Source organism: Lonchura striata, chromosome 4 (genome assembly GCF_046129695.1).
Source record: "Lonchura striata isolate bLonStr1 chromosome 4, bLonStr1.mat, whole genome shotgun sequence".
Taxonomy (NCBI): Eukaryota; Metazoa; Chordata; class Aves; order Passeriformes; family Estrildidae; genus Lonchura; species Lonchura striata.
In genome coordinates this window covers 42363620-42387763 of record NC_134606.1, presented here as the reverse complement: position 1 = coordinate 42387763, position 24144 = coordinate 42363620, and the positions used below count along the sequence as shown (strand labels likewise).

Genomic DNA, 24144 nt, shown 5'->3' with positions numbered 1-24144 from the left:
AAGATGTGAAAAAAATATGAGGGATAGAAAAGGAGGGAGAAGAATTCAAGCAAATTCTCAGTTGTCTCCTTTATCTTCCAAACCTTTCTTCAAGTATCACCTTTTCTGTGATCCACAAAAGAAAGAAAATATTTGGAAGAGTGAGATACAGAGGCAGACTGCAGTACAGCTCAGGTGTTATGGAGATCATAACAGACAGGAATACATACACATTCCTAATTTCTAAATACTTTACATACTTGTGGGAGAATGTCTTTTCTACATAATACATCTACTGAGCCCACATCAACCTTTTGCAATCAGTATGTGCTCTACATTAAAATTATAAATCTTACTGAATACATAAGATTATTTTGCTAACAAGTTCCATTGTCTGTTGTTAAGTCTTACACAATTCTAAATAAAGTACTGAAAGTGAACCCACAGTAAAAATGAAGTCATTCACAGAGCTGAGACTACCTTTGGGCCAAAGATGGCAGTATTGCAATATTTATCTTTCCAGATTTTATTATTTATCACACAGACCTTGTATAAGTGCTCCAGCACACAGACTACCTGTAGCATCATATGCTATGCATTTTAGGGAGTTCAAAAGAGCAGGTAGTTGAAGAACTGGAGGGAATTTTTGTTGCTTAGCAGACTCTCTCAGGTTTAGTCCTTACATGTGATTCACTGAGGAGATGAACCATCCCCACATCTTATTGATCCATTCTGTGTATTTTTGAAAAGCAATACATTAACACTCTTTAGCATGTAAAGGACTATTTAAAACCCGGAGCAGCTTCCACTACCCCTTCACAGCTCAACCAGCTTGAAAACCTTGGATGACAGTGCCCCTCTCTGGACAGAAAAGATGAATGCACATTTGCCGGTTGTATTCTAAAACCAGGACTCTTGACTACTGAACTGCTTTAAAACTATCCAAAACGCTCTGATTGAGAGCAACAAAATGTTCAGCTGTAAACTTTGAGTTGAATATTGTTCACTGATTTATAACCAGAGCACACTGGCTTTCTTCATGTGAAACCTACGATATGCTGTGTCACACAAGAACACATCTTATATTTAATATACCCATCAGTGCTGAAACTGCCCCAAAGCGCAAGTCAGAATACCTCCAAGCTCCAATTAAAGATCGAGAGTCTGAACTAAAACTCATATTTTGAAACTCAAAAGACATGCATTACCTCAGGAAGACACAACAGCTGTACACGCATCAAGATTGGATTGGTCTACTATGGTCCACAAGTAAATTACAAGCAAAAGGACACAAATTACCTGCATCTCGGTCCACAGCCTCCACTCTTATGACAAACTCCCCTGGATCTCGGTTTTCATGAACTGCAGTCTCATAAAGCTGCTTCAGAAATCTCGGGGTCTCATCATTCACATCAAGAACAATGATGGTTAGAACTTGTGTGGCAGAGAGAGCCGGGCTGCCCTCATCAAGAGCCATGATTGTCAAACTGTAGTGCTCCTGAACCTCACGGTCTAGAAACTGAGCTGTAGTTAAGAGTCCTAGTTTAAAGAAAAAAGGTTTTAAAAGAGTACCCTGGTCCAGCTTAGGATCCTAGCTGTTCCAGCACTCACAGTTTCAATGTAGCATCATCATGCCACTGCTGAGAGGCTTCCAGACTTTACAGTCATTCATTACCTTTGATTCCCTCTAAAGTGCTGATTGGGCCAGAAATACTGCCTTTGGCATCCAGGGAAATTTGGATTCATGGAAAATGAAAGCGAAGTTCAGAAATTGCTTTTTATTTAACTTAGGGCTTAACTTTTTAGCTATATTTAACTTAAATATTTGTCTTCTTTTGCATGTAAATTATGCAGTTAGGAGCTCTGTAAATCAGTGTCAGCTGCATCACCTAATGGATTCAAAATCAGAGTAAGAACCGGAAAATATTACAACTATTAAGACGATATTTGCATTTGTGAGAATATAGTATAATAGTTAGAAAGCAGAGAATTTCAGAGGGCTGAAGAATGAAATTCATCAGCACTTTGAACCTTCACTGAACACGTTCCACCCACAGTATAATGCAGACTGCCTGATCTCAACTTTGCCTTTCCTCATGTGTACATATCATAACGCACATGTGTGCACATGCTTTAAGTATGCATCATCCCAAAATCAGAATGAAACATTTCACTGCATTTTCTCCCTACCTTCCTCAATACACTATTAGAAGATTCCCCAGTACACCCACACAGCACAATAACAGTGTTATGCCAAAATTTTTGAGCTGAGTCTCACAGTGCTTGACTACTGTGCTCTGCACTATCCTGCTTGTGTGGTGCGCTGCCCAAGGCAATCACCCCTGAGGACAGTAAGTCACCTGGGCAGAGTGCCACACTAATGTAGTATTTCACTATTGTATGGTACACACTCCCAAATGTTACTGTGAGAATCACAACACAAGAAACCCCAGAGAAGAGAAGTTACAGTACCTGTGATTTTATCCAGTACAAATGCTTTGTTTTCATTGCCTGAAAGAATGTAATATGTAACTTGTCCATTTCTTCCCTCATCAGGATCCTTTGCAATTATGTGGTGTACAAGGAAGCCCACTTCCACATCCTCCATGACATAGGAAAGAGGTGAAGACATAAAACTGGGGCTGTTGTCATTGATATCTAAAATAACAACTTTGACAGCCAGGGAATCCAGCCGACGGTCAGTCAGATTTATTGCCTGATCTTCTGCAAACACCGTCAAGATCACAGAACGAGTAATCTCCCTGTCCAGTGGAGAAGCTGTGGTCAAGGTGCCATACAAAGGGTGAATAAGAAATGGACTTTCACCTGTGTTACTTATTTCTAAGGAATACTCTATTTTGCTGTTCAGAAAACCACCATCTCCATCCTTTGCATTGAATGTGTAAACCAGAGTGCCAATGGGTACATTTTCTTCTATGCCAATCACTACAAAGTCATCTTGAAAATGTGGAGAATGGTCATTCTTATCTTCTACATCAATACTTAGGAAGACAGTGCTATTTTGTGGGGGATCATTATAATCCTTTATAATAACTTGCAAAAGAAAGTGTGAATCTGTTTCATAGTCAAGCTCCTTAGAAAGATAAAGGTCTCCTGTCAAGCTGTCTATTTCAAAATGAATATTATCATCTTTAGCAATGCTGAAATGCAGTTTCCTGTTAAGTGCTCCTTGGTTACTCGGCACCTTCAGAGAATCCAACACTTGTGCAGGTTTAAAATTTTCAGGTATGACAAAGTGCTTGAAGTGCTGAGAAAAGCCAGACCTCCCATTGGGAAGTGGGATCACCTGCAACCAAAACACAAAGACTGCAATACTTTCCCACTGTTATTATGAATATTGTAATGTGTAGTGGGCTGACTTTGGCTGGATGCCAGGTACCAGAAAAGCTGCTTTCTCACTCCGCTCTGCCACTGGACAAGGGACAGAAAACAATGAAAGTTCATGAGCAGAGATAAAGACCAGGAGAGATCACTCAGCAAATACCATCATGGCTAAAACAGACAAGAATTAGAGAAAATTACTAAACTTACTGCAAAAAAAATCAGAGCAGGATAATGAGAAGTAAAATAAGAGTTTAAAACCACACCTTTCCCCCAACCCTCCCTCCTCCTCCAGGGGTGGAGGGAGGCAGGGAATGGGGGTTACAGTCAGTTCATCACCCATTGTTTCTCCTGTTGCTCAGGGAGAGGAGTCCTCTAACTCTCTTTAAATGTGGGAACAGCATTTGCCTTGCCTGGACTGAAGCTACAAGCTATCCAAAATTAACCATCTCTAGGGTTACTTGAAAATAGCAGCCTCAATGACATTCAGCCTCTGACAGAGGAGTGCACAGGTGGCCTGGACAAAGCAGCCCCACTGTGGCTCAATGAACAGCAGGTGGCTGGCTATGGAATGAGCACATGCTGCATTTCACACTCCCATGAAGAGCAGCCTTGTATAAATCAGCACAAAGACATGAGATATACAAGGTTATAGGAACAGAATTTAGAAAAGAGAGCAACTTAGTGGAGAAAACAAAAAAGTCTATGCACTTCCCCACTTTCAGTCCCACTTGATATTTTTCTCTCTGCCTACCTGGATATTTTCCTATTTCCCAGTGTTTCCAATGATCTCCTAAAGCACAAGCATCATCTATTTGCAAGATGATCCAGAATGCTGTTGTGCATTCTTAACAAATCAAAATGAGTCTGCCCTCTCATTTCCTCCCTCAACAGAAAAACAGCTAAGGAAAATTACCATGAGACAAAGTGCTTACAATTTTGAGCGTCTTCCTTTTTTAAGTTTATTTCCCAGCCTTTTTCCAAATTTTTTTTTTTCTTTAAAGAAATGAAGAATTTAACATAATTGTTCTATCTATACAAGGTAAATAAATACCTGGATGTAAACAGCAGCACGTCCTTGAAGCGAAGGCATCCCCTGGTCCTTGGCTATCACCATCATTCTGTAGCTGGATCTCTCAGCATGTGACAGAGGCCGGGTTGTTCTTAACTCTCCACTGACAGCATCAATCTGGAAGTATCCTACATCCTCTTCTGTGGGGTAAAAAAGGGTATGTGTTATTGCAAATCAGTAACAGCTTGCCTCCATAGTACTGAACATTGTAATGAACAGTGAAAAAGAGCAGGACCTGGAGGAAAGGAACCTGCTGCACTCATTTGGATCTCTCTGGCTTGTTTGGTTCACCTCCTCTTTCTTCATTGAGTACCTAGTTATTATAAAGCACTTACTGTGGATTTAGAAAAATATGGGGAGAAACTGCAGAGAGTACTAAAGCAGCAGCCCAGTTTTGTACCAACTTTACTCATACCTATGGTGTGTGCATCAGGAGGGTGACAGATAGCCCAGGACTGGTCCTCCTATTTCTGACCTTGGCAGACAGGGCCAGAGAAAGAATTAAGTCTTAGTCTCCAAACTGGCATGAAGGGTCAAGTACCTCCTGTGATTTGCACATTAAAGGGCCAGCAAAGAGCACTGTTGACCCCTACAATACACTGTGACTGCAGCAGTGCCACCTGCTCTGGCTGTGCTCTGTACCAGCAGCCAGTTGGGGATAGCTACAATCTTACAGTAAGCTGTTGCAGAGAAACATATGAATATTGGAAATTATGCTTACATATTTCAAAAAGGACTGGTGGCACTCTAATAATAAGTGGCTTTTAATTAAAATTATTACTTGCAGCCACATCATTTATTTGAGAGTTGCAAAGAATAATTTTACCACAGATTAATAAATAGCTCTTCATGACTTAGATAATCATTTAAGTTGAAGAAAAGATTCTTAAGATCATTGAGTGGAACCTTTAACCCAACATTGCCAAGTTCACTAAACCATGTTCCTAAGTACTATGTCTATATGTCTTTTAAATACCTCTGGGGGCACTAACTCCATCACCTCCTGGGCAGCCTGTTCCAATGCTTGACAAACAATTAAGTAAAGAAAATTTTCCTAATATCCAATATAAACCTCCTCTGGGGAAAAAAAGACTGACACAAGGCTCCCCCTTTTTCAAGAAATTGCATACAAATTATTTTAAAATTTTAGTAAAGTGGGAAACATATACATCACCAGAAACTAAGAAAATCACAATCATTATAAGTACAGTGCAGATGTAGTACACAAAACATGCAAAAAAATCTATATTTCCATAGACACCTAAGTGAGCATGAAGCTGTTTATGTTCTCCAAATCTGCACATTCAGATTATTTAACTGTACATATAGATGCTCACTTTTGTATCCAATTATATCACCTGCAACTGTAAAATATTTGCCCCTGTAATATTTGAAGAAAAAGAACACTTAGCAAACTGATTAGAAAACTGGGTATTCACACCCAACAAACAGGAATTCTTTTCAATATTGTTCTGCTATTTTTTGCATGAATATAGCTTTCTAATTCTCCATCAGTCCCTTCTGGGTTGAGTCTTGCTGTCTGGAATATTAACAAGGAAATTTCCAACAAAAGGAAACAATATATAGAGACAATTATATTGAGTGAGACAGTCTTTCATTTTGCATTTTTCATGGCAGTTTCAAAATATTAATGCTGTTATATTTCTGTTTTCACAAGTAGCTTTTAGTTTACTTTCCTGGGGTAGGTCCCAACAATATGTCTACAGTCACAGATCTGCTATTTTCTTCCACATAATATTTAATGACACAAAATTCCAGCTAAGCAAAAGTCACAGGAGGTATGAGAAACAGAACATATAATGTGAATTGCATGTTTATATTTTTAGTATTTTGCTAAAACCTGCACTTACACTAAAATTCAAATATTGCATGAAATATTTTTGTGCATATTTCAGTGGCAATGAAAGTAACAAAAACAGTCTGAAAATATAGGAAAAAGTCATTGTATAGAAGAAAAAACTCTTGGGATTTCTGTTTTGTGTTTCACATTTTCATTTTTTAATCTAATACCACATTATAAAGACAGCCAAAACTGAAATGTTCCCTATTTTTTTTGTAGTTTTATCAATCTATTTTTTAAATGTATTCCAAATGTAGCTATTTGATTGAAAGTCAGAAAAAAACTTTTACACTGAGAAAAAAGTTTAACACCTATACAGCATGTCAGTCATTACTCTAAAAGCTCACACTCTCTGCATTTCCAGAAACATTTCCTTAGCTCTCATCTCCCTAAGTCACCTGAATTAGACAACTGCTGCTTATATCATACACCCTAAATAGGTCCTTTTGTATCTGAGGAGGAATGGAAGAAAATATAGTAGAAATGGATAAAAAATAAGCAAACTGGAAAGAGCAGATGAAACATGGAACAGAAAAAAAAATTAATCTCTCAATAGACTCCAATGGCCTCAGTCTCTCCTTGAGCTTGCAAAAGTAACCTGCCAATACATATGTGTTTACAATTAAATTTTTCACCTCTGCCTTTTCCAACATATTTCATTTACATGAGGTTGTCTAAAACTCAGATGCTCTTTCAGCTCTGTGCTCTCAAAGACAATAATAGAAACTGCAGTTTAGAACCAAAAAGAAAAAAAAATGGTGGCCTGAGAAACACCAAGCAATGTATTACTGTGAACTTTGGCTGTCTGAACATTCAGGCCTTACAGAAAATGGCATTTAGGCAAAATTACCCAGAAAGCAGTCAGAAAGTAACACTAGAGATTTTTCAGAGATTACTGACCTCTGCACAAAGTGATAGCTATGTATTTTTACCTAATTTCCTGAACAACTGTTTCTTTCCTAGGTGTTAAAATACTTACTGTACTGAACAAGTCCTTCCTCTTTGAGATGATGACAAAGTTGTTTCCTTTAACAGAAATGAGGAAGGCAAGGCCATGGCTCCCAAAGAGCATGAACATGATGAGGGCTCGTGCAGAAATGTAGCCCTCTGCAAGTCTATGAATGCTCTGCATGCTGCTTGCAAGTCATCCTAGAGAACAAGGACTTCTTCACATACACATGGAGAGCATTTGGCTATTTGTGCATGTTAGCAGTGTAACTAGGATTCTCTTGGCACTTGTGTAGTTAAGGGCTAATGTTGCAGTCACATAATTGCTCTAAATATGACTGTAAAAGCCTCTGTCAATGCTAGACTTAACACACAAAGCAGTAGTTCCAGATGCCCTATAAATACACACTAATTTCTGTTATAAATGCTATACTGTATCCTATTGACAGACATAAAGAAGACCAGGAAAACACTGACTGCCAGAATCACTAAGGAATTAATAGTACACACAGCTGGGATTAATCTCTCTGAATTAGTGATAACACAGAAATTGAGGCAGGGTCATGTGACCACCCACTTCCATACACATACATTTTTAAAGGATTATTTGCTTTGATTTTCCAGGATGAGGAAGGGGCATTTTGAAGGAAAACTTCCCTGTAACCTAAAATTCATCTGGTGTGTAAACCTCATAGTTCTTTACAGATTTTTCCTCACTTATTTTGTGGGCATTTGTCATTAACATTCCTGCATAGCTTAATATATTGCTGCTATTTTGAAATTTCTTTAAGATCTCAATAACATTAAAAATTACCCACCAACATTTACAAGCTTAACAGCTGACACTGACACTTGCAGCTCACCATCTTGTGGCAGCCCCATGACTGAAGAATAGAGCACTGCCCTGCATGGAGTTCTCCAATTAACCTGCTGTCTCTCTGTTTAAAAAATATGGCTGTAAATCAGATCATGTTTCTTCTTCACATTTAAGTACTGAACAGTATCCCAGAACAAGAAAACACTATTTTAAATATAAACCAGTCAAAAACTTCACCATGAAACAGAAGACCAGATGTTAAAGGCTGTGAGCCAACTAACAACACAAAAATTAGTATCAGAGAAGCTCAGATGTTTCTGGATTTGTTTATCAGGAAAATATCTAGTTCCAAGTCTGGGAGGGATTTTTTAGTGTTTTTTTACATTTGACAGGGAGGGAGATGGGGGTGTGTTTGCTGCTGTTTTTATGCTTTTGTTCTTTCCAGAGACAGCTTTTGCAAGACCAGTCATAGTTTGTGTTGCTTGTTATTTTTATAATTTGAACTCTTACTTACTCCCCTCTGGGGGCTCTACAGTGAAGCCAGTAAGAAAATCCAATTGCTGTTTGAAGGAAGGTATGGTTAAATACATGAATAGGCAGAGAGCCCTGAAAAACACTTTCTGTATTGCCTGGCCATCACTCTTGAAACAAAGGGTTGCACACTATCATTTCCTTTTTCACAAGGGGGATCTTTTTTGTGCAAAATATTCTTACTCACAATGCAGAAGTCTAAAATATCATCCAATTCCTTCTGGAATAGGCAGTCATTTATATTCAAATTAAGGGAATGATGTTTTCTTGCTCTGATGAAACAGTAAGATCTACATGCAAATTACAAATCCCAATCTTAAAAAGTATTGATTACGTTAAACTGGTAGAACAGAACAGAAACCAAACAAAAAGGAAATAGTTCTGTTCCTGGTAGCTCTTACTGTTTTGAAGCAATAATGAAGGAAAGCAGGAGGAATAGACCTCCTTTCCTTCCTAGTTATAGAGGGAGTTCTCACTTTTACAAAAGTGTAGCAAGTGGTATCCAGCAAATCCAGACATCACATCTATGCCTCCTACCAGTATTAATGTCCCAGTGCCACTCATGTTCTAATTTAGGACTGCTCTGTTATTAATTTCACTGCAAACAAAACTGGATCCTACAGCTTACCCCAGAAGTGAACTATTACGTGTAGGAATGATGGCGAAAACTAAAGAGAAGTGTTTTTAAGCAGCCATGCTATGTCAGGTTAACACACTGCTAAACAAAGGGTGAAACGTGAACTAAAAACCACAAACCTCATTGTTTGCCCAGATTATGTGCTGATCCCTCTGATCTCTGTCTCAGACTGTCACAAACTGTTATTTTAGCAGGAAAACTTTCAACTGGTCATGGGAAAAGGGAGATCACTTTTCCTTTAAGATGTTAAACAACTGACTGAAATACTAAACTGCAGTACAAGATCATTGTCCTAGCCTTTTCTAAGAGCTGTTTGAACACTCTCTGGCCAGCCACAGAAGCAACTAAACTGCATTAAAGATGGGGCAGAGAGCAAAGGGAGGAAAGGCAGTTGCTTGCACTTCCTTAAATACTTTGTAAGACGCATGATGATGCTGATTCCTATTTACAAAGGCAGCTTTATTCTACCCAACACAAAATAAATATAAAATCTTGTGTGATACATTCTTTTTCTAAATACTAGTTATTTTGATGTATTTTTTTGTATTAACCCTTTAAATTCTTACCTGATTCTATTGAATATAACACAAAGCTGTTGTTTCCAGAATCAAAGTCTTTTGCAAAGATGGTGGTAACAAGTGTCCCTGATGGCTGTCCTTCCAAAACCTGTCACCAAGCAGTTTATAAATGATTTGCAATTATACATAGATAAAGCCAGTCTTAAAACAAATCCCTTGCCATAACACAAGAGTTTAGCTGCTGCTCTATTTTCCATTTCAGTAATATTTACAGTGAGTGCGATGAACATTTCAGGAGATGATTAAACAACAAGAGCTCTAGAAGCCCTCTGTCGTGGTCTGCATAGAGTGCTAACTCAAACATCTTTACTATGGCAAGCTCAGAGGTCAGAACCCAGAAGGGTCGCCACTGCACACAAGAGCAGCACTATGCTGGTGCCACCCTTGGGATCTGGCGGAGCGCAGCGCCCCGCGTTGGGAGGACCCGCAGCGCGCGGTGCAGCCGCAGGGGGCGCTGCGCGGCTCCCGCCCCACCTGTCGGCGCAGCGCCCCCTGCGGGAAGCGCGGCGCGTGGTCGTTGCGGTCGCGCACGGAGATGCGCACGGCGGCCGTGGCGCTGCGCCGGGGCTGCCCCGCGTCCGTCGCCAGCACACGCAGCTCGTGGTGCGCCCGCTCCTCGCGGTCCAGCGCCGCCCAGTTTATGATTTCACCTGGCGGCCAAGGAAAAGGGGGAGAAATGCAGTTAGGCGTTTACTGTATGCTAGCACTCAGTGTATGCGATTATGCATTTAATTTAATGTGAAATAATGAATGATACGTGTCCTCTGATACACCTGACCCCAACATGAAAACCTCAGCTTTTCAAACCCTGTCCTGCAGAAATATTCTGTCAGAGTTTTGCATATGCACTTTAGTGCCCTATGACATCTTTTACTGTACACTGGGTGCCCCAGAGCAAAGGTATAAAACAGTACGAACCAAAGTGCTGACCTTCCAAAGAAATCCATCTGGCCTTCACCACACTCCAGGACAGATAATGCATGAGCACAGGGGTTTAAGTGCTGACAAGGGGCCTTTATTAATTATGTACATTAATCATAAATCTTTATGTCTCCCATACATTCTGGTAAACCCAGCAAATAAATCTGACTAATCTTCTCCCTGTCTGCTTAGCCACACCCAATATAGCCAGAGATTTGTGGCTGACCAAAGCTCATCACACATGTTTTTTTTAAAATACTCTTGGTTAACTCCTAGTGTTCTGTTTGCCTATAAACTTCCATAAGTGTACTCAAAAGGAACCTGTTTTTATTTTGAGATTCATACAGAGAAATTATGTGAAAGACTATTCACTCCCCATGGGGACTGGACATCTAGAAACAGGAATTTTAAACAGCAGATCATTGCTTCCTATGTATCATTTTGCTAAACTGGGGTATTTACTGTGCCTGTATCCCTTGAAGGATTCCCTTCCTTTAGGGTCTCCACACTCTGGTCTCTGGTGTTATACTCTGTAGACATAAACTCTTGAGGCATTTGGGATTCACTGCAGAGTACACCCTGTGCTGGGAAAAATTTCTCTCAGCCAATTTGACTTCTGTGATGCCATGAACTCAGTTTTGATATCAGTTACAGAAGCATTCACAAGTATTTTAAATCACTTTGTCTAACTTCATAAGTACTTTTATAGTTACTTATGGCTGATTGGTACTTTTCAACTCTACTTGATCACAGGCAAAAAAATTTCTCATATGAACTATTGAAGCTATACTTAAATCTTCTTTTAATTTGTTTCAGCCAAACACTGAAACTTATGACCAAGTGACACAGAACAAAGTCATGGAAAAAAATAATTCTAAGGGCTAGTCCATTCTTCATGAAAATATATTTGGTTTATTTCATTCCCTAAATTGTGACACTCTGAGTTAAAATATTCATATATCAACCAAAAATATTCACAGCAGTTCCTGGAAGCTTTATACTTTACTTCCGTACCCTTAGGGAAGGCTGCTTTCCAAAAGCAATATTAGGCACATTACAAATTATAAAATGCTACCTGTGTTGGAATTCATCTTGAAATACTTTCCATCAGACAAGAGGAAATAGGAAAGCTGTCCATTTCTTCCCGAGTCTTTGTCAACAGCTGTAATGGTGGCAACCACACCACTAGGAATCAGATTTTCTTCAACTTCGAAGAAGTAGCTTTCATGCATAAACATGGGAGAATGATCATTTTCATCCAGAACATTAACTATTATAGATGCACTTGCATTTTGCCTAAGGTTTTCATCCTCAGATGTGCTGACCAAGGCTCTAAAACTCAGCATCTGTGTGCATTCGTAATTCAAATGTTTCCGAAGATAAATCCAGCCAGTATCAGAGCTGATTCCAAATGCAACAGAATCAGTGCTAGGCTCTAAGGAATATGTCAGATTGGAGGTAACTCTGTGTGGATCAAGTGAGTGGGCTTGAACCTGAAGGACTTGGGCACCTGGAGAGGTGGCTTCACTGACTTCTACTTGATACACCAAGCTTTGGAAAACCAAAGTAGGGCCCATCTTCTGCTCTTCAATAACAACTGTCAGTGTCAGCAAAGAAGTCAGAGGAGGACTTCCACAGTCTTCAGCTGCTATCTGTAGAGTATATTCCTGCTGCTTTTCTGCCAACACTGTCCTGGTAAGGTTTACCACTCCGAGACTTGGATCAATGCTAAATGCATCTGACTGCTTGCTTGCAATACTATATTTAATTGCCCCATTTAGGCCACTGTCTTTGTCTTCTGCATGAGCAATGTAGACAGCAGTGCCAGGAGGCTGGGTGTGTGAGATGGTTACCTTATCAGATTTGGTAAGAAACACGGGAGGGTTGTCATTGATGTCTGTCACAGATATGTTGACTTGAGTGCTGCTGTAGATGGGGGAGTCACCCAGCTGTGACTGAACAGTGAGCACCACAACAGACTGAGCTTCGTGGTCAAGCTGTTTCTTGGTGCGGATAATGCCAAACTGAGGGTCAACAGAGAACTTCCCATGCAGATCACCGGAGCAAATTCTGTAAGAAACCACTTCTAGTGAATCTAGAAATGGAAACAACAACAAAAAATGTAAAAAATAAAATTGAAGTGATAGCATAAACATTGGCAAGAACATCTGGGGAGAATGCATGCTGTTAAATTGAATGGAATAAATGTAAGCTACACAGATGTTTGACATTCTTGGGCTTTTTATGCTTCCTTCTTCTCATCCCTAGAGCCCTTCAGTAAAATATGAATGTATAGAGTCTGTCCATTTCTGCACTGTGTGATTTTCATCACACTGGTATTATAAAACTCTATAGAGAAAATCACATAATAGTCTCTTATTTCTCCCTGATCTAAAATACAGAAAAAACACGCCTATAATCTTGTGGGAGCAATTTCACTACAAACAGGCATTCACTATAGCAAGGAATGAAACAGGTGGCAATTCCCTGAAAAAAAAATCTATTTTAATAAACATACTGTTCATGAGTGACCATTGTAACATTCATACACCAGATGCTACCTAAGGCACAAGCTGTCTGAAGATTCAGGCTCACTACCAAGGCCACCCCACAGGTGCTATCTCCACCCTGAGGACAGTCCTTCCCAAAAGAAGGAAATGGGAGGACCTGACTAATCAAGCTTGTGTGAAACCTTGTCATCTACCACCTTACAATTTACAGATGCATCATCAGGCTGTTATGTGGACTCACAGATCCCACTGCTCTGCATAGGAACCAAATACGTACAGCTCTCAGGATGGGGCTCTTTATTACCAAGGACTGTCAGGAGCTAATCCATTTCCATTTACAAATGATAACAAAACCAGATGGATTAAATATATTTTCAAAAGGTCCTGCAAACATTCATCTGGATTTCTCCACTTAATTTGAGACAATGAGGGATTTTGTTTGGTTGGCTGGTTTTGGTTTGGTTTTTGAGGGGTGGCCAGGAGCACTTCTTGCAGATCCTCTGAAACTTCTGAATACTCTCTGATTTTAAGTATTGCTCTGAGATTTGCCTTGCATGGCTAATGCTTTAACACGAGCCAGACCATCACACTTACTTAAACCTTCACAACATGCTTCCTGTCTCCTCAGTTACAATTACAGAGATCCATCAGGAAGAAAATGGAGGCCATTGCCAATCTCTATGGACCACCAAGGAGAGTACCATGCATCTCCAACTGTTCTAAAGAGCATCTTGATACACCAGCCATTACATCACTTGCTGTACATACCAAAGGTAAATTCTATTTAATGCTTGACAGACTGAATGAATAGCATGGAGGTTTATGGGGAAAAAAAGTCATCTACAGCTACGTCCAGTTAATGGTCACAACAAAAATACAACATAAGCTCTGAGTGACTTACTTGGAGGCTCTCTGGCCTTTACGGTGCCAATCACACTGTCTTCAGGTGCATCTTCTGGAACAGAAAAGCTATACCGGGATCTCTCAAATATGGCAGGGACCAAGACAGTCTGAAGGATGTTTACTGTGACAGCTGCATTGCTGGCAGAGGGAAGACCACCCCCATCCCGTGCAGAAATAGTCAGGAAGAGTGCAGAATGTGCCAAGTGGCCAAGAGCTGAGGTCAGGTAAATAATTCCTGAAAGTACACAGAAATAAAATAGCACTTAAGAGACATATAGGATAAAATTCAGCAGGCTGTCAAAATAGTTTCAACATGTATTGCTACTCTAATAGAAGGTCGGACCGTGTGGTAAAAAATAGCACTCCCAATTCAATTTTTGAGAGCCAAGTTCTTTTCAAACTGCATGATCTTTACCATTCACTGAGCCACTGAAAGACAGCAAGTTCTGTTTCAAAACAAAGTGTCCATAATTCTAATTTAAGAAACACACATTCAGCTAAATCTTTAACAACGCTAAATTTTACTACTAGTCTATACCAATTTGGAAATGCTTCGGGGTGGAAAAAAAGTGTTGTCTCAGAAGATTAATTTATCTCTGCAAATGGTAAAGTTATGTTATTTCAAACAAGCTGTAGAGACATTCTGCTTAAGTAACTCATGAAGTAAAACATCCACACAAATGGAGTCAAAGCTCCAAAATATAAATCTTAGGAGCAGGGGACTCTGTGAGAAGTATCTGGGAAGAAATCACCTGCAGTCTGATTGCAAGTTTCTGTCAAAACACCCCTTAACAGTGAATTCTAAAGTCCATTGAATTTGCAACCTGCTAACAATTACATTTTATATAAACGTTATGAAGTAATTATTTGAAAATAAATATAATGTTCAGTCCCAAAATATAGCCCTGTGGAAGTACATTCCCCAAGATAATCTATTTGTGATGTAAATTTTTCAACATGAAAATTAAGATGAAAGGTGACCATAATGTAGGAAAATTTTTCTTAGCAATGAGTGAGTTTAACTAAATGTACACTAAATGCTAGAGTCACAGTGTGTTAAGTAGTAAAATTGCCGTAAACTCAAGTAATTCAGCTAATAGGGACAACATTTTACATACCTGCAGATATTTTTAAGAAATCACCTATCTTTTTGTAGAAGCTGGTAAAGACACAGAACCTCTGGCAGTTCAGTAAAACCAAACATTAAACTAAACCTTTAAACCTTGGGCTACCTTTATAACTTCCTGTCTGTCAAGACAAGTTTAGTAGGGATGATGTCTGCAGTTCAAGTTGGACATTTAGTGGTTAGACAGGGCAAAGCTAGAGTTAGCTCAAAGTGCCTTAGGAGAATCAATGGATGATTCAATGAGAATGTATCTTCTCAGAATTTAGAGTGAATTTTCTACAATCTGTTTTTAAGCAGAATAATGGAAAATACATAAAATTCTTATAAATACTCAAATGTACATGCAATATACTTTCCAAATATACTGCTAGGACACCACAATAAACTGTGTCTTGACATGCTTAAAATGCAGTAAAAGGGTCTTCAGGATCAAGGGAAAATGCTTTTCACTAACAAAAAGGAAAGCTTATTCCAGTGTGACAAACCACACCCAAAGCTCAACAGTGACACATACAGATAGATTCAGGGTTCAGTACTGATAGCAACTGACAATAACAACCCTTTGCTAACAACTGATGCAATTCTAAGAAACAACCTTATTTTGGCTTTTTTTTTTTTCTTGTGATGGTTGAGTTTTATGATTACTTCAGCAGCTCAACAAAGTAGTCCTTCAAGGACATAAACTTTTGGTATTTCCTGAGGTAGTCTGAGCATTGTAGCTTGAAGGAAAAAAGAATTTAATTATTTTTCCCCAGAGGATAAACATATACACATGGATTTTTAACATAATTTATGTCCAATTAATTTAAACCAATCAAATGGACTGTACGTTACTAATTTTCCAGTTGGATATTGTTCTATTGACAAGGATATAAATACGTACTCCTCATTTTAGATACTTCAAGAGGTATGTGGGAACTGAAAAACTTCTCCAGAAAAGCATCAAACTGAAAATCTTACTCTCGGAGCAGTAACTAAAGACTTCATAACATCCTTTAGCAAAGGGTGGAGCAAACAGAGCTCCACTCCAGGAGCTCTGAATACCTGATGAACAGAAATATTTCAGAACCAAAGCTCTTTCTCTGCTGAGCTAGACACATTGCAACACACTCCAAGCCAGTTCAGTTACAGAAAGCAAAAATAAAATTAATAAAAGATTTTGTTTTCTTTCTTCATTCTTTTGCTGTGTCATAGGGGAAAAGGGTAATAGGCAAGTACATCTCACCAGCTCAGCTCTCTTTTGCAGGAGCAGGACACCATAAGAACAAGACCAGAATCCAAGTAAGAAGTATGTGTTTTCCATATGGTTCCCTCAAACCTCAAAAACTGTAGTATACAGAAATTTAATAACCCATTTTTATTTTTAACTATGTACATTCTGTTTCTTTCAGTGTTTGTAGTACAGGGCATTAGCTTTGCATCTGGTGATACATAATCTATAGAGACATTTGAGATAGCTCAGCTATCTTGGTGAACATGCCTCATTAGGCTCTACTATGGCACCACATGGTGGGAAAGAAGTTGTAGAAGAAAGCAGCATCTGGGATTTCACTTTCTGTATGATTAGGTACAACAGCAGACTGTGACTAAAATGGACAGTTGGGACCACTTGGGCCAAAAGCAGCTGCCAGCACACCTGAGAGCAGGCTGGCTGGGTGCATTTCATCTGCTGCAGCAAGGTGCAGAGGTACCCAAGTACTACACTGCAAAAGCAGAAACACAGAGGAAATTGCAAGGAGCAGGAACTGTCAAAGTCACAGATTCAGTGTGTGAAACTCAATAGAGGCATGCTGCATTAAGTAACAGGCTGAAGATGAACCATGGTTTTCCTTTCTTCCCCATTCTGTAATTAAGATTAGGGTTTATTATTGCTATTACCACAATCATTTGCAGCCTGTAATTCAAAGCTTCAGAGAACTTAAAAGACAATTAGCTTGCTGTGGTACAGAATATGATCTTCCATTATGAAAAACAGTTTCTACAAACACTGATAATGAAAAGGGAATAATGAGACAGCTCCTCTGCGAGGAATGTTTTACCAAAGCTCCCAGCAAGGGACCACAAAGACAACTGTGGGTCAGCTTCAAGAAAGGTGACATGTTTCATGTGGCTTGACTCACCATATAAATGAATAGTCTTATCTGCTGCTTTTAAAAACATTTAATTTCCATTTTTGAAATTAATATCTATATCACTGCAGTGCTTTGAAGATTTTAACTCTGGTTAATTCCTTATTCTGCATGACAGAGAGCTGGAACCAATTCTGCTCCACAGGTGAACTGCACACCAGATGAAGCATTAACACCCAGCCTCATTCACACCTTGGCAATCTCATTTTCCTGACTAGATCTGCATGAGCACAACTGATTGCAGATCCCAGCCCTTATAAATCAAAAGCATGATTACAGACTGCCTGCTGCCTGGATATGATCTGGATACAGATTTCAGGCAGAACTTGCAATGCTGATTGCATGTTAACAACTGCCACTGCATGTTGTAGTCTGGGAAGAGCTCTGCTCTGAGACAGGTCAGCACAGCCATGCTGGAATTCGCAGATGTTTTGCTGCAGAACAATCTGTGCCCAAGGGCTAGCAGAAATCTTTACAATGGTTTGGAGGACTGAATGTATGGGGAGAACTAGTACTATTGAAGGCAAAATCATGACTGCCATCTCTTTCATCTGCTTCATACTTCCTTACTCTATATTGTAGGGCAGAAACTTCCAAGAAGTCTTGCTCTTCACTTTGTGCCTATTCACCCAGAAGGTGCAAATGCACTAATGAAGGACAGGACTCTGTGCCACCCACCATCCTCTAGCAATGGCAACATTTCTCACAGGATTTTGCTGTTCTTATTTTTGTGGAGGTACACCCTATTCCACAAGTGGGTCAACTGCTGTTTTTCAACAGTTAAAGGCAGGAGACAGGAATCCACATGTAATGATTATCTTAAAATACATTTTTTATTATATTCATGATCCTGTGTTCAGTCCTAATCTTACAAAAGCATCCAGCATCAACATAGGTTCACTCACCAAAATAACTTTTTTTGTGGGAAAAAAATCATACTGGTTAACTCGATAGGATTTCCACACACATCTCCATTTGAGCACTTTGAAAATCTGGTTTTGCACGGGGTTCTCCCATAAGCAAAACAAAAAATCAGCCCTACATTTATAGCCATTTCTAGGTAAACCAAATGTTTTCCACATTTGCTAAAGTGCTGCAAAGAGAAAAATCAGGATGCACTAACTTCAGTAACAATGTCTGGATTGCATAGGTATGCATACTTAAATGGCTTCTAATATTATATCATTGTTCATGCAATAAAAAGACAAGTTTAGAACATGACAAGAGAAATCAAGTCAACAGTTACCAGTGGTGTTACCTAAGCCATTGAAATGAAACACCCTAACAACTTTTAATGATGGCACTATTTCTTCAGCAAATAACCTAGGATGAGCCAGCTGGCATCACCTGACACAGCTCAGACAACAAGCAGATGGCCAAAAGGTCCATATGGCTCCTCACCCCAGCTCACCTTCAAAGCTGGCCACTGGACCTGCTGTTCACTACTGTGCAGGTCAGAGCTGACCCACTGATCTGCCCAGAGCACCCCCCTAGCTTGGCAGCCTCCTAGGGCATGGGTGCTTGCACAGCTTTGCTTTTTTATGTCTGAAAAAGCTTCAAGATGAGCACAGACAGGGTGATACTCCAGAAGATCAATGCAGTTAGGTGTGCATTTTGCATTCATGTTAAAATTAGCATTGTTTTAACAAAGACTGATAGTGTTTCTGCTTGACATTTCTATTTAAGTTTATCCAACCCATTGCCTATGCTGTCATCTTGGCACTGCACACAGGCTCCAGCTTTAGCATTTCACCTGTACTTAAAATGCACCTTTTTACTGAAGCTGCATGCCTGATGGTAACCATAGCAACACTGCCAAATAAGACTGAACAGTTTAATAACAGTCAGGGGAAGGAAGGAATTAATAAGGAATTATATTGTTATTTACAATCTACCCTGTAATACACACAGCTTCACCTGACATGAAAAGTCTTTAAAAAGCTTACTTTTAATGGCACAAATGCTGGTTTGCATTTCAGCAAAGAAGATGACCTCTTCAGTTTGAAAATGTTCAGTGTTTGAATGTATTTGTAGTAAATAACTGATTGAACCAATATCAATCTTCTAGCTACATTTGTACTTTACAGTTCTCATAACCCTGTACTGCAGATGCTTTCAACACTGCCCCATCTGTAGCAAATTCTTGTGCTCAATTCATAGTTTTTCTCATAGAAAGAGAAATAAATATAAAAGGACTTACTTTCTACAACCAATACTATATAAACATACTGTGTTTAATCACAGGAATTTGCTTAGCACATGGAAGTCTGGTCAGGGAGTCTCCCCATAGCAAACCAGTACCTGGATCTATAAAGTAACATAAGCAATCTTAATACTGCAACTCCCCCAGAAGCATGACACTACTATTTGAAATATTATAGTTTACAGAGAGTTTTAGTGAGCTAAGTAGTATTCATCAACGCATAAAATATGAATTTCTAACTACAGCAGTTCCATTATTCACAAATGGAATACCCACCTGAGCATTAGCCTCTAATGTTGATCAAAAGAGGGCATGAGTTTGGTACTAGAATGGTTTTGTATCATCTAGGCTGTTTTCCCTACACAAGTGCTTTTTAGACAAAGTCTTGTAATTTGGGATGCAAAACTTTATGTTTCTAGAGACTACAGTCTGCCAATTTAAAAGATCAGGTGCCTCCTAGCTTTCTCTATTTTGTACTATTATATGTTTAAATAATTATTCCCTAAAAAGCCACAAACAAGCCACACCATAAAAACACCTTCTGAAAATTCTACTTTTTCAGTAAAACATAACTGAAGAGATATAATTTGCTAGTACAAGGAGATTTCCTTTGTTTCTGCCCTGGTTTATTTCCTTTAATCTGACCTAATAGTAACTGAGAGCTTGTTTGCTGTCTGATTGTGTACAAATGGAACACTTTCACACAAACACAAGTCCATCTAGAAATCAAAGCTTACACCAGTAAGCAGGCAGGATTTTAGCCTGGTGAATTGCTGTATTTTCAAAGACAAAGGCAGAGACCTCCCCCCACAATCTGCACAGCTCCAACCCTGCCACACCTTCTCAACAGGTCGCCTTTCTTTGCTTAGCTTACCAAAGTTTTCAAAAAATGTCCTTTTAGTCAAGGACCTTTTCAATCAAACTGCCAGCCTCTAGATCCAAAAATAGTGCAGTGCACAACCTGGTAAGAAAACACAACTGCCATGACAATCAAGGATGATTTCTTTGAAAGTACTGTACAAAAAGATACATCAGGACAGATACAGAATGAAGCCTGCTATAAGGTAAAGATATATTTACTCTTCTTACATTAAGAGCATTATAAAACATTCCAGATACTGCCCTTCATTTACATGGATTGATTTTCTGCTGCACACATTTCCCTGCTGCATTCATTCTAACATTGTACCACAGCTGTCTGCTCCCTTGGCGTGACCTGCCATTTTCTTATTTTCTTTAGGCTGAGAACACAAAGTACACTAAATATATCCTGTACTCTCAGACCCATGCAGTCTCTAGCAAAGAAAAGGATTGCTCATTTAAATTTTAGTGGATAAATATCATACTATTCCCCTCCTCTAAAATGGGCTTAATGTTTTCCTTTTCACCATTTTTTTTTTAATCAGACCACATCATCTGTGCAATGCCATGGAAGTTCACTCTTTGCTGCTTCTGGTGGGTTCTTCTGTTTCTGAGGTCTGACATGGGCTTAATTAGGAGGAAAGGGAGGTGGGCTAGAGTATTTTTGTTAATGCTTTACATTCTTTCATGCACAATAACCTAATGTATACTCATTATTGCATGGTTGAGTTTTTAGCACATAACTTATAGGAGTATTTCTCTTTGTAGATGGTTGATTCTATTGGATTTTATACATAAAAGAAAAAAGAGATACATTAGGAGCTAGCAGTATGGATATTTTTTTCATGCTGTTCTGCTGCAGAACTTTCCTTCAGGGCCAAAATCTGCACCCTTACACTTACTACAGCAAGTTTCATGTGCTTCTAGGACGATATACTATTTTCTGCATTCTTTATGGTAAATTTCTCATTAGGTGAGATCTCTGTGAAGGTAAATGCCCACAAATAACTCAGCTGAGACCACTAATTTTTCTTTTTTGATTTAACTTAAACAAAGTTCTTCAAAGGTGAAAACTTACTGTGCTAAACCAATGTCTCAGACATATTACTCTGATTTGCAGCATTCCAAATATGCTAGCAAAATCATATGACAGATCAGAAAGACAATAATTGAAGAAAGTGCAGTTTAAAAAAATGGCCTCAAAATGTTCCAAAATAAAGCACTCTTAATTTTAAATGTTATTTATGTGAAGCTCTTCATATGTTTAGCAAATGTACTACATGCTGTAGGAAAATGCCAAAAGTAGTTTAAAAATAAAGTATTTTTTCCTACAATACTATACAAAAACATCATCAATCATCAGAAATATGGTCCTTGTTTTCTTTAAAAAGGGTGTATCCCCATTTTACTTTGATGCTTAGTAAAATCTGCTATATATTAAACACTGCATAATACATGGAGTTAAGCACAGTTTTGGGGGTTTTCCCCCATAAAAAGAAAGTTGGTATTCCAACATTACTTTTAAACCTGTATTGCAATAAAAAATAAAGCAATTAAAATTTCCAAAGATGCAGCAGTTAAAAAACAGTTCTATTTTTAAAATAAAACTTAATTTTTCAGCCTCCTTAACTGGAATGAATTTATTTTGAACCAAATCTAAATAAACATTTTAAGTTAGTTTGCCATTAAATTGCATTTACATATGGTTCTATAGTGCAGTAATTAAAGTAGTACAGCACTAAAATACGCACTGCCACAAGAAACATATACCAGTGAGGCACTGTTCTGTACAAGCCCTACTTTTCTCTTCTGTTAAAAAGAAATCAGAGTGTATCTTAAAGAGAGTAGGGTTTTAGCAAGTCAAAATTTCCACAAAAGAATGTTCACTTTGCAGGAGCTGTAGTTCTGTGCTGTTTTTTTTTATTTTAATGTTCAACTACTAGTCAGCCCTTGCAACAAGGCTTGTCTGTTCTCCTCAAAATGTTTTTTTGGTGAAAATAAGTTACAGAAAGTATTATAACAAAAGGGTGATCCAAGTACCTTCAAGTCAATGGAGAGATTTTCAAGTATCTCAGTGTACTGTGTTTATGTGGCAAGCATTTGGCCACGTGGGGGCTACAGGAGGTGGTGAAGACCATGGTGAGGCAGCTGTCCCCCTGCAGCCTATGGAGCTCCACCAGAGATCCACCTTCAGCCCATGGAAGACCCCTTGCTGGAGAAGATGGATGCCCAAAGAAGGCTGTGACCCCATGGGAAGCTCATACTGGTTCAGGTTTGCTGGCAGGACTTGTGACCCCACAAGAAATCCACACTGGATCATTCTGTTCCTGAAGGACTGAACCCTGCTGAACTGACCTGTGCTGGAGCAGAAGAGTGTGAGGAAGAAGGAGCAGCAGAGACAACCTGTGATGAACTGCACAGTTCCCATTCCCCATCCTCCTGCGCTGTTGGGCCAGAGGACGTAGAGAAAATTAGGAGTGAAGTTAAGCGCAGGAAAAGAGAGGGGTCAGGGGGAATGTCCTCTATGATGTAGTTTTTATTTCTCATTACCTTCCTCTGATTTGATTGGTAATAAATTAAAGTCATTTCCTCAAAATGAGTCTCTTTTGCCCATGACAGTAATTGCTGAGAGATTTGTCCCTGCACTTTTCTTGACCCACAAGCCTTTATCATCATTTTCTTCCCCTGCACAGCTGAGGAGGGGAGTAATAGAGTGACTTTGCTTGGCACCTGGCATCCAGCCCAGGTCTATCAGCCATATTCACAGACACATTCTCAATAAAAGACACAAAAGGAAGGTCATAGCTTTTGTTCTAGTCATCTAAGTTAGGTAGAAATCACAGAAACACAAGCCTAAATATCTTATATATTTGAAAGAAACAGAAGCTAAATTAAATTTTTGTATTTCTGTAGCATACACTGAACAATACTTTTCCCTACATGGTTTTCATGCTAGGTTTAAATAACAAATACATTCACATGAAGATAAACCATGGCTGCTGTCTTTTGCTTAGCCTTCAAGGAAGTTTTCTCTGCACACAGGGATTAGCTAGGGGATGTGTTTTAAGATTATGAACAGGCTGTTTACCTGAAGATTGACACATGAAGTCGCACTGGTCCAGAATAATTTTCAAGGACTATTATTATATTTGTTGGCTTGACACAACTTCCCAGATCATGATGATAGCCATCTTTTTACCAAAATGGCATCACTAAGATCAATGGAAAAATTAATTACATGGCATTGGGTGAAGGTAAGTATTAATGCTGTTATTGTAATTTAAGTATACTAATTCAGTTGTTAATCCTAAAGTCAAGCACTGCATAGGTTTTCTGCCACACTTATGATTGCATCCTGTGACTTACATTTTTAATTACCAGCTCAGCCATAACTATAAATACACTGTCTTTCAGACAGCTTGTTAGGTAACAATGGGAAAATAAACATAGCTCATACAGTTTCTTAGCCAGAAGAGCTCTCAACTTGCCCTGTTCTAATCAATTCACGAGTACTGTTCATAGATCATGCATGGATCAGCTATCTACAAAAGGCAACATAATGAAGCCAAGATGTTGTTTACACCAACACTAGAAACAAACGATAGCAAGAGTCACGAACCAGCAGAGGAGATGGTTTACAGTTTCCTATCCATACATTTTTCTAGTTACACAGTTCTTAAAGTGGTTTTTCTTGTGGAAAGTCTATCATCAATCAAATGAAAAACA

The 24144-nt window shown here is 38.9% G+C and overlaps 1 protein-coding gene across 1 annotated transcript in view; it reads right to left on the bottom strand.

Moving 5' to 3' along the window:
* The window catches only part of DCHS2 (dachsous cadherin-related 2), a 104555-nt gene that overhangs the window by 27169 nt on the left and 53242 nt on the right, over positions 1-24144 (bottom strand). Inside the window, exons 4-10 of the mRNA XM_021530219.3 lie at positions 14098-14334; positions 11762-12781; positions 10240-10415; positions 9754-9853; positions 4376-4533; positions 2452-3286; positions 1279-1518 (exon numbers count right to left, since the gene is read on the bottom strand). Of these exons, the coding sequence (XP_021385894.2) occupies positions 1279-1518; positions 2452-3286; positions 4376-4533; positions 9754-9853; positions 10240-10415; positions 11762-12781; positions 14098-14334 (2766 nt within the window). The remainder of the gene's footprint in view (positions 1-1278; positions 1519-2451; positions 3287-4375; positions 4534-9753; positions 9854-10239; positions 10416-11761; positions 12782-14097; positions 14335-24144) is intronic.